The sequence below is a fragment of the Poromitra crassiceps genome (genome assembly GCF_964638095.1).
Source record: "Poromitra crassiceps genome assembly, chromosome: 11".
Lineage (NCBI taxonomy): Eukaryota > Metazoa > Chordata > Actinopteri > Beryciformes > Melamphaidae > Poromitra > Poromitra crassiceps.
The window spans coordinates 34,518,682-34,532,850 of NC_139643.1; the positions used below are offsets into that span (position 1 = coordinate 34,518,682).

At 45.4% G+C, this 14,169-nt stretch overlaps 1 protein-coding gene across 3 annotated transcripts in view; it reads right to left on the reverse strand.

Annotated features, from left to right (window-relative positions):
• Window positions 1-344: 344 nt before the first annotated feature.
• The window catches only part of hycc1 (hyccin PI4KA lipid kinase complex subunit 1), a 41,217-nt gene continuing 27,392 nt past the window's right edge, over window positions 345-14,169 (reverse strand). For 2 of the 3 annotated variants that reach the window (XM_083645752.1, XM_083645753.1), the window contains exons 8-12: window positions 13,870-13,986; window positions 10,293-10,380; window positions 6,284-6,446; window positions 4,353-4,696; window positions 2,545-2,684 (exon numbers count right to left, since the gene is read on the reverse strand). In XM_083645752.1, the coding sequence (XP_083501878.1) occupies window positions 4,398-4,696; window positions 6,284-6,446; window positions 10,293-10,380; window positions 13,870-13,986 (667 nt within the window). In that variant the 3' untranslated portion in view covers window positions 2,545-2,684; window positions 4,353-4,397. Of the gene's footprint in view, window positions 2,685-4,352; window positions 4,697-6,283; window positions 6,447-10,292; window positions 10,381-13,869; window positions 13,987-14,169 lie in introns of all 3 variants that reach the window. The other variant, XM_083645754.1, reaches the window with a different exon arrangement.

Consider the following 14,169-nt stretch of genomic DNA (forward strand, 5'->3'; position numbering starts at 1 on the left):
CTCAAGGACCCTCAAGGACTGCCTGGAAAGTCTTTGAGATATTTGGAAAGTTTGGGAAAACACATTTTTGAGTCAAATTGCACTACAGTACATGATATATACACTTGTATGTGTGTGTTGTACCGGTCCAGAGGCAGACCAAACTATTTGAAGGCCACATAGGAGCCTGATAATCTAGAATATAACATATGTATATACCAGCTTTGACGCAAGAGGCTGAGTCTCACGCCGAGGCTAGTACTGTACATTATAAAGTATCTGAATTTGAGAGATTATTTGGACTTCCTTGGTGATGGTCTCTCTGGCAGAGACACAGACACAACTAACCAGCCAACAAACAAAAGTGAAATATAGAAACACTTTATTCCCAGAAGCTCTAGCAGTGAGTTATCTTCAGACAAAAAAAGGCCAAAATAAACCAACTTTAGTACAACAGTATGATGTAAAACCAGAGCTTACCCATTTGCAGTCTGTAAACCCACATACAGAAACAGGGTGATTGTTACTGTCCCACCACACTATATGGACACTTAACAGCTCTAGTACACACAACAGAATACACTTTTGACTTTAACATTGGGGTCGGGCAGGATGAACACTTGTTTAGGACACCGAATGCATTAGATGGGTGGAGCTTTATTGATTTTTCAGGACAGTAAAATACCACCATGTTCTGTGATATGATGATGAAAAGGAGAGAGGATGAGAATGAGCAAGATGGAGGGACATAGGAAACCTCACTTTAGCACTAACGTTACAGTACCAACATCTGAAATGGAGCATCGATCAGAATGGAGTGGAGTCAAAATGTTCTCCTTGCTCTTCAGAAAGCATCGGAACAGATTTAATAACTGTAAAGCAATTTGATCGTTGGCTATTCTTGCTATTGCTCAGACATCAGAATACTCCGATGCTTTCAATTCCTTTAGGTCTGTGCACGTAGATTAAGTTTAAGGGTGGCAAACTTTTAGGTAGTGTGGCTGAATGCCAGTCGTTCATGTTATTTTGCGTCCTTTTAACACTGCGGGAATCAGTACGGAGAAATAAAACAGGTGTTTCTCACAGGAAAATACCACAGGTCAGAGTCAAGCCTCGCTTTTTTATAAGAAAATACCCAAGATGAAAACACTACTCTCGCTCTTTCAAGTGCAAACTTCAACACAGCATACACACATCCCCCGGAAATTAAAAAGTCCTAATCATTTATAAGAACTTTAGATTTTATTATTTTGCCATCATAAACACAGCGATTCATAAAGGTGCTAGAGGAGGGAGAGGGAAGGACATAAATATTGCTTCCACATCAAGACAACACTGTCCGATTGTAAACACAAAGAACCGACTATTACCATCTTGGTTGATCATTTAGTGGTTATCACTGTTTTTGGGAAGAATACAGATTTTGTGAGAACAGAATATATAATACCTAGAGTGTGAACAGAGGGGGTCGTCCAAACGTCCCAAAAGATGTAAAACGCTGAATAGGAGAGGGGAATTGTATTGCTATGGGAAGGGGATTATTAAAAAAAAAAGGTACTAGAAACAGTAGTTTCATTCAGGAGAATCATACCTTGTTCATTGTATCAATCAGCAGCCTTTAGTTTAAAAACAGTTGCACATACAGTACACACATACAGTACACATACATCCAGTATACACATTCAAGCACATTCAAACACACTCAATATCTGCCCACTGACAAATTGGGGCATGGTAGGATGGTAGGGATGGATGTACGGAAAGGCCATGCGGGCAACAAATGTCTATTAAAATACTCAATTTTCCCAAATCCTCTCCCAACACAGTTTTTAGTAATGGGCTTTAGTGCACCCGTTTGCCCAGGTTCTCACATTAACGACAGGCTGCCTTGCAGGAGACTGCAGTTCTGTCCTGGCACAATTTGACGGGCAGCAGTGCACTACTAGATCAACAAAGCTGAGAATGTCGACCCAGACGTCCTGCCTCCATCAAGCCCAGACGAGACTCTTTACGCTGGGGGAGAGGAGCAGAGGGAGTGGAGCTCTGGAGGACTGAATGGAGTGGGGCTGGTTTACAGTAGAGAGAAACAAAGACACTGGGGAGAAATAGGAGTTTTGTGTTCGTGGTCCACTGCAATTGGCATGGCTTGGAGCTCCAGGTCACAGGTACAGGGTCAAATGATTGGAGGTGAGGGTTCAGGTTGTCAGGGGTTCAAAGGTCAGAGCCGAGGTGCACGCTGATGCTGGGAGAGCGCTGCGTGTGGTTTGTCCCGGAACTCAAGTACCCGAGACCGTCCTCCTGCAGGCTGCACGAATAGCGGCCGGCTTCACAGGCGGTGTGGTTGCCGGTGGGAGGGGCGTTGCCGGCGGCAACCTGCTCGAAGGAGCGAGAGAAGACGGCGCTGGCGGTGCGCGTCAGGCTGCTGAGAGCCCCGGCCTTGGGCACCGACTGGCTGGAGGTGAGCGTCAGCCGCTTGATGGACAGCTCCGTGCTCTCGCTGGCGGCCGGCGGGACCGCCTCCTTGTCCTTGCCGATGCGCCCGCCGAGCCGGCACTTCTTCATGGCCTTGGCCCCCAGACTCACCGTGGTGTTGCTGACAGTGATGGTGGGCGGAGGCGTGTCGAGCTCCACCCCGCCCGGCCACACCCCCTCATCCACCTCCGAGATCTCCATCAGCTCATCCGGGGAACCCAGATCCACTGCGTCTGCCGGACAGACCAGAGGGAGACCAAACAAGCATTAATATGGGAAAACAGATAGGCGCACAGGGAGGAGGAAAATCACTAACCCATCTGTCATCCGGCCCATTTCATCAAATCAAATGATATCAAAGCCTGTGTGATCAGAACAAGCTGGCATTAGCTTGGAATCCTGTCATTACACCGTGTGCAATGTTTTGCAGCAATTGTGGGCATGCATTTAAGATGTGATATTATACAGTAGCTTTGAGAGAGAACTGTAGAGGGCTGCATGACAGAGGGGCGCCGCCATTGTCTTCCAGCAGGTGGCGCCTTTACACTGTAACCTCAGCCAACATGCTTATCTCGATACCTGGCGTGAGACAATGCGAGTTATATTACAATCCCGCACACAGGTTAGGGTAACCAGCAGCAATGTGAGACAACAATCAGCGATTGGCAGGGGAGTGTTTGTTTTGTCCCAAAGCCCGGGGCAGGAGAGGACAGTGTCTAGCAGAAGCCTAGGAAAAACCACAAAGGGAGAGTGAAGGAATGCAATCAAAGGCACAGAACCCCTCGCACCACTTAAAACACCTGTGCCCCCCCCCACATGCACGCACACACGCACGCACGCACACACACGCACACGCACACACACACGCACACACACACACACACACACACACACACACACACACACACACACACACAGTTCTTTCCCATGTTCTTCCAAGCATGCATCCACACCTGTGTGAGTGGCTAACCATTCACAAATGCACAAATACACAGCAGTAGACCTCCGATGCTATTACTATACTAAACAGCTGGTAAACAGAGAGATAGGCAGGTCCTGAATTACAAATCATTCATGATCAGATTCACTGTGTCCAAAACAGATGGGAAATGATCTAGATTTCACAGTATGAGCAACACTGGCTTCCAACCGAACAAGACCTGCGCATCTTTCCTCAGCTCCTGCAGCTACCAATCAGACGGGAGCAATCTGCCTCCCGTAGCAACCCAGTACTAATGTGTTGAGGACGTACCGAGGTGTGGTGGGGAGACAAAAACATTACCGAATCCCTCCAGTAAAAAAACAAACAAACAGGAGTTACACCACACACCCCTAAACAACATTGTAAGTGTACAATCTCCTGGTACTGGCACTGCCATAGGTATGTCTAAGCTTCAATCAGGTCTTTGCCATCAGGGACTCTAGGCTTTATATGACCTTTTTAAGGAGATACAGCTACAGTATATCCATTTATGTAACAATGTACATAAAAAACGATTGTTTTTAAACCTCTCGGTTGCTTGTGTCCCTTGTTTAAATGACGCTTTATGTTTACTGGATCTGCTTTATTATGTAATGCAGGATTTGTCACACTACTTGGTACTACTGGTTTTCACGTAAGCAAATTTGTCTGTTATGCATTTATTAGGTTATTGGTCTGTTATGCAGTTAAGAAAAAAAAAAAAAAAGATTTTAAGGAGTTAGAGCAGGAGGTCTTCCAGAGAAAGGTCGTCACACAGGAGAGGAGGACAGCAAGTGAGTGAATGATGTTGGTTGGCCAGATGAGAGGACCAGTGCGATTAGAGAGGCAAAGAGAGCGTGGCGGAGCCCAGCGCAAAAAAGGGAGGAGGGGGAAAAAGTCATCATGCAGCTGTTTAGACCACGCCCGCACACACGGTTACCTAGGTTACCCCGGGAGTGGGGCAGGGGGAAGGAGGGGTGGGACCTTAGTACTGGCTCCTCCCCGAGGAGGCGGGCCCAGAACCCTCGTTCTCCACCATTCGCCTCACAGACTTCTGCCTCCTGACCTCCTGACCCCGGGTGCCGGGGTCGTGACCTCTGGGGTCCTGGCTGACCTCGGAGGCGGCGCCCAGCGGCTCGGCGTCGGCCTGGGCACGGCCGTCGGGGCGGGGCCGCAGGGAGTCTCCGTTGGGCATTCGCTCGCCGCTCACGCCTGTCACACTGATCTCGGGGATGGCCACGCCCCCCAGCGCAGCCTCACTGTCTACACTCACCTCCTGGGACTCTGGTGGGTGGGGTCATGGGGGGGGTGAAGGGACAATACATATGGACATACAGTATATACACACACAAACACACACACACACACACAGACAGACCGACACACAGATGGACAGACATACCGACACACATGCACACATACACACACACACACAAAAACAAAGAAACATGGCCATGTGCACAGGCACACACAACCACAGTAACACAAGACACACAAAGGTAATCAATGTAATGGCAGAAAAGAAAAAAAAAAGACAAAGACAAAAATCATAGTGATCAGACCATAACACATGGTCAAAAGTGCATGCTGTATGGAAATGGATGAGATGCACATTATCTGAATGGAATAGCATTTCATACTGTGTCACCATTCACCTCTACATGAATTGTTAATTGTTTTTCCCTTAACCGTCTGCTCATAACAAAGGCTTTATGCATAGACGAGCAGGTTTGATGAGAGGCTCCGCGTGAGATGAAAAAGGGGTGTTAGGCACTAGATGAAACCCGCTCATTAAACGCGTCTCCAAACCGGCTGATGGCTATAATCTCACCGCCTTGTCTGTACTTTGTAACAGAGCCTCCCTCTCCTAATTCTACAGCCTTTTACTGTACCTCACATGGAGCCTCGACAATGACTGTAAAGAGCATCGTGAAAGAAGCCAAAACGGCCATATTCCTATGACCATGTGAATGTAATACTTTTAAGTGGGATTACGGATTTAACTCTGAGGGGGTAAAGACAGAACTCAAACTATAAACAACACATACTCAATACACAAGTGTTGTCTGTCTTTACACAAATACACTACCTTTGCTCTGGCTTCCTGTTCTCTCCAATAGATTGCCTAATGCTGCATTCCAGTGCACCTCGGAAGTCGTAAATATCGTATTTACGAGTACATGAACGGTGGAAATCAGGATTTATTTTAGGTCTGAGTGAAATGTCCTATGGTCTCTCCTGATTCTGAATATAGCTGGATGGATCACTTGGTTTGACCAAGTAAAACTCTTTTTATAAGGATTTTACGAAACATCTATTGGAAAATTAATGGGTAATGAAATCCTTTAGGTCCCATGCCAAACCCGGAAGAGGGCGTGACTTAAGCACTTATATATGCCAAATGAGATTCATTCAGACGTCTGGCTGCATCCTTGGCTGTGGCTCCAACCTCTGTGTTTTTCTATCACTTGCATGCTTGCCTGTCTGTCTGTCTCTGCACTGGCACTGATAAGATGGTGAAACTCTGCAAAGAAGACAGGAAGCCATGGTATTGCAAGAGGAGATTCTAAGGAGGTAGGCTGCACTCGCTGCCTGGTTGGGTGCGGGTCTAGGAAGGGAAATCTATGGGTTCGGGGAGCCATGAGGGGTGATGATGACACTTATGATGATGATTCTAGGACAGTGAGATGGAGGGGTATAATGAACGGTGAAGAGATCTAACACACTTTCTCTCTCCTCGGGGCTGCAGTTTCTCCTCCTACAGCCAAACCATTCCAGTTGGAATTAACGTTACAGAAAATGCTAGAGATGAGCTGACCTCCCTCCCACACACACTTTAGTGATGTCAGTTATTCTGTGTGTGCGTCTCACCGTGTCTCTTCCAGCGGTGGCCCCGGATGGAGAGGGAGGTGACGGCGTTGCGGGAGATCCTGGAGGAGGTGGGTGTGATCTCCACTTGGATGCTCCGTGCGCCCTCCTTGGTGTTGCTCTTCAGCGCTGCGCCGTGCAGCGACGACTTGATGGCATTTCCCACCTGAGGGCAAGGGGGAAACACACACCCACAAACACTACTGGATCATTACGTAGAGAGGTTTGTCTGTTCAGGAAGACACCGGGGTTCCACAGTAAGGATTGTCTGAAGGCCTGGGGACCCGTAATAAACTTGACTTGGGCCAACTCATTGGGCAGTAGTCCAACTGGTCTAAGTCTTGGCGACATGGTGACAATCCTGTTATTTGTGCCTGTCTGCTTCCTACAATGGGCACTATGATTTCCGTGAAGCAGAAAACGTGGAAAAACATGGCATTTGGGAATAAAAATGGAATCAACTGTAAAACTTGAATATTGCAGAATATAGCCCCTTCCCCGGCGACCATGGGAAGCAATGTTAATGTGTTGAATGAATCTCAAAGCAATAATTGGCAATAATTTGGCATGGCTGATGCCAGGTTTCTCTACTTGCAGAGAGGTCTGATGATCACAGCGCTCCCCACACACAGCATAGCCCCCCTTCCTCTGCTGTGAGCAGGGATTGTAGGATAGGGCCCACTTAACTCATTCACCGCCAATGACGTCTTTGACGTGTTATCAGCAATGGCCTTCCCCGCCAAGGACGTGTTTGACGTGTTTTTGTTTTTATTGGTGCAGCGCCTGCAGCAAACACTTGCCCAGCCTGTCACACAGACACAGGTCCCTGCCTTCAAAGGGTAGCCGACAGCACGCGATCAAACACATACCGCAGCTGTTGTTTTGAAATTGAGCAAGAGGGAAAGCAGAGAACGGGTAACGCTTCCTTGTGCAGATAGGAGAAACGCCATTGAAACGCCGAGCTGGAGTCGCCTTCCTCTGTGCCAGCCAGGAGAAAACGGGAGAAAGTAATCAAGAGATGTGTTTGATCATCGGAGGAATGAGGAAATGATCGATCAGTTTGCGAGGGCGGTGAGGACGTGTTGAATAGCCGAGGGGAAAACGGGAACGATCATAGATATGACAGGGAGACATGGACGAGGACGGTGTACCAGAACAAATCAAAATAAACACAGGAACAGCTAGGCAGCAGCGGGCAGAAGGCACTCACAGCAGCCCGCTGTCCTTCTCAAGAGCTCTTCAGTTGATTCATGAAATCGCTGGGCTGCTCGCCCTCCAGTGTTGCTCCTGGCCAATCCCAGCGCCACAGGGCGTGGTTATTGCTTATCCTATGTTGGGTTAGAAATCTAAAAGGGGGATCGTGTGTGTGTGTGTGTGTGTGTGTGTGTGTGTGTGTGTGTGTGTGTGTGTGTGTGTGTGTCTGTCTGTCTGTCTGTCTGTCTGTCGGTGTGTCTGTCTGTCTGTCTGTCTGTCTGTCTGTCTGTCTGCACACTCACACCGAGTAAACTGTATTGTTGAATGTAAAAAAAAAGCACTTCATGTGTGTATATATATATATATATATATATTTTTTTTTGTCATTTGTGTCCTAACGAATAATATTTACATGTCTGATGTCAATACAGTTCAAAATAAAAGAATTGAGAGTGAGTTATGCCTGAGATTGTGCCCTTTTACAAAAATGCTTTTTTCTCCCTTTTCTCTTCCCAGACAGGCTTTTTTGGTGAACATGGGGTGTATAAAAAGGGTTATAAGTAGAGTACAGAACATGCTAAAAGCTAACTTTCTTTTTGGGGGTGAAAGTAGAGACTTAGATCTTCATTTCGAGGTATTGGACATCACTGTAGTCCTAGTACAGAATTTACTGTGGGTCTTGAAAGATGACCAAACATTATGGAAATACTTGGCCTGTGCCAAAAATGCCAGTCAGATATTGGCAGTGAATGAGTTAATTGTTAACGACGTATGCCGAAACTGGCCTGGGGAGGTGCTGCAATTTATTGTATGACATCATCGTGATTTAGCTGGATTACATTTACACCTCGGATTAATACGCATTTTAGTTGTCTGCATCAAGCCCACATTGTGCAAAATTCACGTACATCACTTCCTCCCCCAATGTTTACGTTTTGAAAAAGCATGGTGGCCGTGTGGTATTAAATTATGCTATATATTATGTACATTTTAAAATGAAGGAAGAAGCCATCTTAGACAACTGGCAATTGATAATAATGACTCAATTACCCACAATAATTGATAATGACTCCATTACCCACAATGACTTGCATCAGTCTGTATTCAGTCCAAGAAAAACCATAGACTTTCTTTCTAATTCAGCACATACAGTAGACAACCCTGGTGACTCATAATCTACACACAGAATTGGAAGCTGAGGAGAAGGCTATTTTTTGCAGATGCTTTCATTTCAGCCATGCAGGTCAGTGGTGCCACCAGTGTGGGCGAAGTCCAGACTGCTGAAGTGTTTCCAATTTTCCACCTACGTAGCTACTGTATGAAGATGAAAATGTGCTTTGGGTGTTTGGTCTATCATCTAAACTTGCGTGCATTTACCAACTGTATTTTGACATGATTAAGTGCTGTCTGATTACAATCTGATCAACTAAAATGCACATTAACGTGAGGTGTAAAGAGGGGCTAGAAAATATTTAAAATACATTTAAAACATATTCAATTTATAATGTGCTGTTTATTATGAATGATCAATATCATCATTTTTACTAATTACTAAGTGATCATTTTCACCAGTGAGAATATAGTATAACTCAGGGGTTCTCCACCTTTTGTAACTTAAGGCCCACTTCTGATTGTTAAAACAGTTCCGGGGACCGCCTTCCCAGATAAATGAAAGAGAGAAAAAGTAATTGAAATTATGCATTTTAATTGGAAGTTTTCGATCTCTATAATTCTTCAGCACCTTTAGATATAAAAATACATAAATAACTAGCAGTAATCGCACATTTTTTTTTTTTTTTTTATTAATCTATTTGGCAATACCACTGCCTCCATGGTTCACTACACAGTGATCTGAGGCCCACCAGTGGGCGATGGCCCATTGGTTGAGAATAGCTGGTATAACTGACCTATCGGCTCGACCGGGAAAGTGTGGGGGGTTAGAGACACTGATCTCAAATGTGTCGGACAGACAGGCAGATCACACCCATAAACACACTGTAGCAGTACTGGTTAAGGCATGTTTTCCTCTTATAAGTGAGGCTGCGGGTCATGTGACTGAAGCACTAACACTTGATCAATAATCCCACGCTTACCAGATGTATGCATAGTAGGGCTAAACGCAAAAGCTTAGCACAAACTGCCAATAGAGTTGCATCAACAAGGGAAAACAACAAGGCTTTGTATTTCCCTCTCGTAACTGACCTCTGCTCTCGCTGGAAATTCTCAGGTGGCGGTTGCACCGATGCCAACGATGCTACGTGTAACGGTTGGGTAACTAACATGAAGGCACCATAATCTCTATACAACATGGCTTTTGTTTGTTTGGTCCCACGAGGAACATGCACCAATCAATGCTACGCTAGCAGTGACCTAGGTGCATCACGCTGCTAAAAAAGTAAGCGCACACAAACACATGTTTGACCCGTTGCAAACAAAGGTGCATTAGCCCACAAAGCGGTTTCTTTTTTCGCTTCTTTTTTAATATACATCCCAACACCATTCATAAAAGGCATGTAATTCAATGTTGTGAAGAAGTAGACCTAGACCTGTGTTGTGTAATGATGTGAGCTTAGATGCAATCCCCTGCTCCCTGGGCCTCAAGGATTACAGCTTAACCAAACGGAGCGGGAAACCATGTCAATAATCTAGTGGGATTACACTCTGTTTGCAGTCTGACACACACAGACAAACACAATACAATGTGGCGTGCATGTATATAAACACATACAAACACACTGCATGTATATAAACACAAACACACAGGCAAGCATGAGACTTGTGTGACAGGAGAGTAAAAGAACAGCGCCATGGCACCCACCAATAGAGCTTCGGGGAACAACTCTAGCTGGGCCCGGTAAAGGACGTCATCCAGAGCTTTGGACCCCAGCTCCACCTCTCCATTACACCTAAACACAAACACACACACACACACACACACACACACACACACACACACACACACACACACACACACACACACACACACACACACACACACACACACACACACACACACACACACACAGAGTTTGAGTGTCAGCAAAGAGGTGGGACTGTCCTGCACATTACTGCAAACAGAAATTGGTTTCAGAGAATTCCTGGGGTCACGATTCGATTCAAAATCGATTCTCAATTCAAAATGATTCCCGATTCAAAATTGATTCCCGATTCAGTACATAAGGGAATTTCAGGATCTACTCCAGTCCGCTGTGTGCTAAGAAAGCAGGTGCAGCAAATGATTTCATGAAAGCAGAATAACGTGTATAAGATCATGTAGTTTTTATATTTGAAAACGTTGAATCAACTGATTGTAATAATATAAACAGTACACACAAAGGCAAACCTAAGACAAAAGGTAACATTGATTCATGCTAAACTTATACAAATATAAACTTCTTAGTATTCATAGTGACTTCAAGAAAAATAATTTAAAGTAATACAAAAAATAAAAATGCTCTTAGAAAAAAAAAGAAAAAAGAAGTTCAGAATCGATTCAGAATACATTCTTTGTAATAATTGCGATTCTTACATGGATCGATTTTTTGGGACACCCCTAAGTAAGTCATATTAGATGGCAACTAGTCTTAACAGCAGACCCATGAGAGTTCTTAGCTGATGCACTACGTTACTGGATGCTGTAGATCTCTCTCTGGATCTGATGCACTACGTTACTGCATGCTGCAGATCTCTCTCTGGATCTGATGCACTACGTTACTGCATGCTGTAGTGTAGATCTCTCTCTGGATCTGATGCACTACGTTACTGCATACTGCAGATCTCTCTCTGGATCTGATGCACTGCTGTACGTTACTGCATGCTGCAGATCTCTCTCTCTGGATCTGATGCACTACGTTACTGCATGCTGCAGATCTCTCTCTCTGGATCTGATGCACTATGTTACTGCATGCTGCAGATCTCTCTCTCTGGATCTGATGCACTACGTTACTGCATGCTGCAGATCTCTCTCTCTGGATCTGATGCACTACGTTACTGCATGCTGCAGATCTCTCTCTCTGGATCTGATGCACTATGTTACTGCATGCTGCAGATCTCTCTCTCTGGATCTGATGCACTACGTTACTGCATGCTGCAGATCTCTCTCTCTGGATCTGATGCACTATGTTACTGCATGCTGCAGATCTCTCTCTCTCTGGATCTGATGCACTATGTTACTGCATGCTGCAGATCTCTCTCTCTGGATCTGATGCACTACGTTACTGCATGCTGCAGATCTCTCTCTCTGGATCTGATGAACTACATTACTGCATGCTGCAGATCTCTCTCTGGATCTGATGCACTATGTTACTGCATGCTGCAGATCTCTCTCTCTGGATCTGATGAACTACATTACTGCATGCTGCAGATCTCTCTCTCTGGATCTGATGCACTACGTTACTGCATACTGCAGATCTCTCTCTGGATCTGATGCACTACGTTACTGCATGCTGCAGATCTCTCTCTCTGGATCTGATGCACTATGTTACTGCATGCTGCAGATCTCTCTCTGGATCTGATGCACTACGTTACTGCATGCTGCAGATCTCTCTCTCTGGATCTGATGCACTATGTTACTGCATACTGCAGATCTCTCTCTGGATCTGATGCACTATGTTACTGCATACTGCAGATCTCTCTCTGGATCTGATGCACTATGTTACTGCATGCTGCAGATCTCTCTCTCTGGATCTGATGAACTACATTACTGCATACTGCAGATCTCTCTCTCTGGATCTGATGCACTATGTTACTGCATACTGCAGATCTCTCTCTGGATCTGATGCACTACGTTACTGCATGCTGCAGATCTCTCTCTCTGGATCTGATGCACTACGTTACTGCATGCTGCAGATCTCTCTCTCTCTGGATCTGGGACACTTCTAGCTCCAAACTGCTGTCAGAATCCTGGCCAGTGATTGGTTCCCCCTGAAATCCTGGGTGCACTAATCAGTAACGACTTTAGCGATCAGGCACGCCCCCCCAACCTGACTTGTTTTTTTTTTAAACGAACCACTGCACATTGGTGCTACAACCTGTCAATCATTCAATTTTTACCCTTAGTCCCACCCTCAAAACAGCAGCGGGGGCTGTGAAGTGGCACAGACTCATTTATGTAGTATGCGGAGGGCATAACGTAATATTTGAGTCTAGAGAGACTAGATCCAAACTAGACAAATTAGATACAATGCAATGCAAAGCAATACAATACAAGTTTATTAATCCCCGAAGGGCAATTTGAGATCGACTTGGGTTAAAGAGGTCAAGCTATTTGTGAAATCCGAGACAGGAAACTTAAAGGCCGGGTTTTCAGTGGGGAATATGAATATATATTAAATCTCACGCCCCTAAGGTTTTAGAATCCGTTGAAATTTTTGAAATTGGTTGTTTACAGCCTGAGATATCACCAGAAATCCACTCTGTGTGTGTGGGGGGGGGGGGTGGTGGGGGGGGGGGGGTGCGGGGACTCGAAATACTACATTTCCCACAATGCACTGGGCTCGCGTGGCCTTCGTTTCCATGCCCACCCCTCAGGCGTTTGGCTGATATCAAACTCCAGTAGGTGGCGGTAATGCACATATATGTTTGCCAACCGCCATAAAACTCAAAGAAGAAGAAGACATGGAGAGAAGACATGGAGAGAAGAAGAAATAAATCGAAAATAAATCGAAAATCAATTGCCTCCAAATTGCACCAAATGTAAACGGTAGTATATATGTCGGGAGATGTCTTCATAAAAAAATTTTCATGCATTTTAAGGCATTTTCGTAGGAGTTACGCGCATCTGATGTTGTAACTATTTTCTGTAAAAATGTGTAAAAACGGGTACATTGCTCAGCGTTGATTTCGTTACTTCAACCCACCTACTACTAGATGTAAAATTTGACGAGCTTTCCAATGCCGCCAGTCCCGTGTCGATTAGTGCTTCCGTTCCCGAGATAATGGTCTCTTTGCAAGGAACTATGGGAAGCTAATATTAGCTACAGCAGGCTAGGCGGTTGACAAGATGGCTGCGTTTTTGTTTTGGTCAAGGCCTCTGAAGGGGCGTGGAGGACCTCTAGAGGCGGGACCATGGCCAACAACAGTTGTAGTTCATAGGTGCACGACTTCCGCAAGGCGGACTTAGGCCAGATGACGCGAAACGCGTCGGCTGGCCCAAAAAATATGTGAGAGATGCTTGATATCTCTGGCAGTGAATATCCAATTTCAAAAATTTCAACGGATTCGAAAACCTTAGGGGCGTGAGATTTAATATATATTCATATTCCCCACGGAAAACCCATCCTTTAATGCTGAACATCCAGGCTGTGCTGTGCACTGTGTGTTTGTGCTGTGTGCTGTGTGCTGTGTGCGTGTTTGTGTTTGTGTGTGTGTGTGTGTGTGTGTGTGTGTGTACTCACAAGGCGTAGTGTATTCCTGTGATGAGCTGAACCAGGAACTCTGACGTGACTGTCAGTCGTGTGCTGATACCTTTATAGCGCCGCAGCTGTTGCCGCGGGTAACCGCATATACACACCCTGGAAGACATCCAATCAAATACCAAGAGGGAAGAGTCAGCGGGAGAAAACAATCCAACGAGCCACATGACCACATCACAGTGAGTGACAGGACAAAACAAACACACACTCTCGCAATTACTACAGAATGATTCACGAGTATAACTTGCAGATTAAGACTCAAACAAGTATCATACAAGCTGC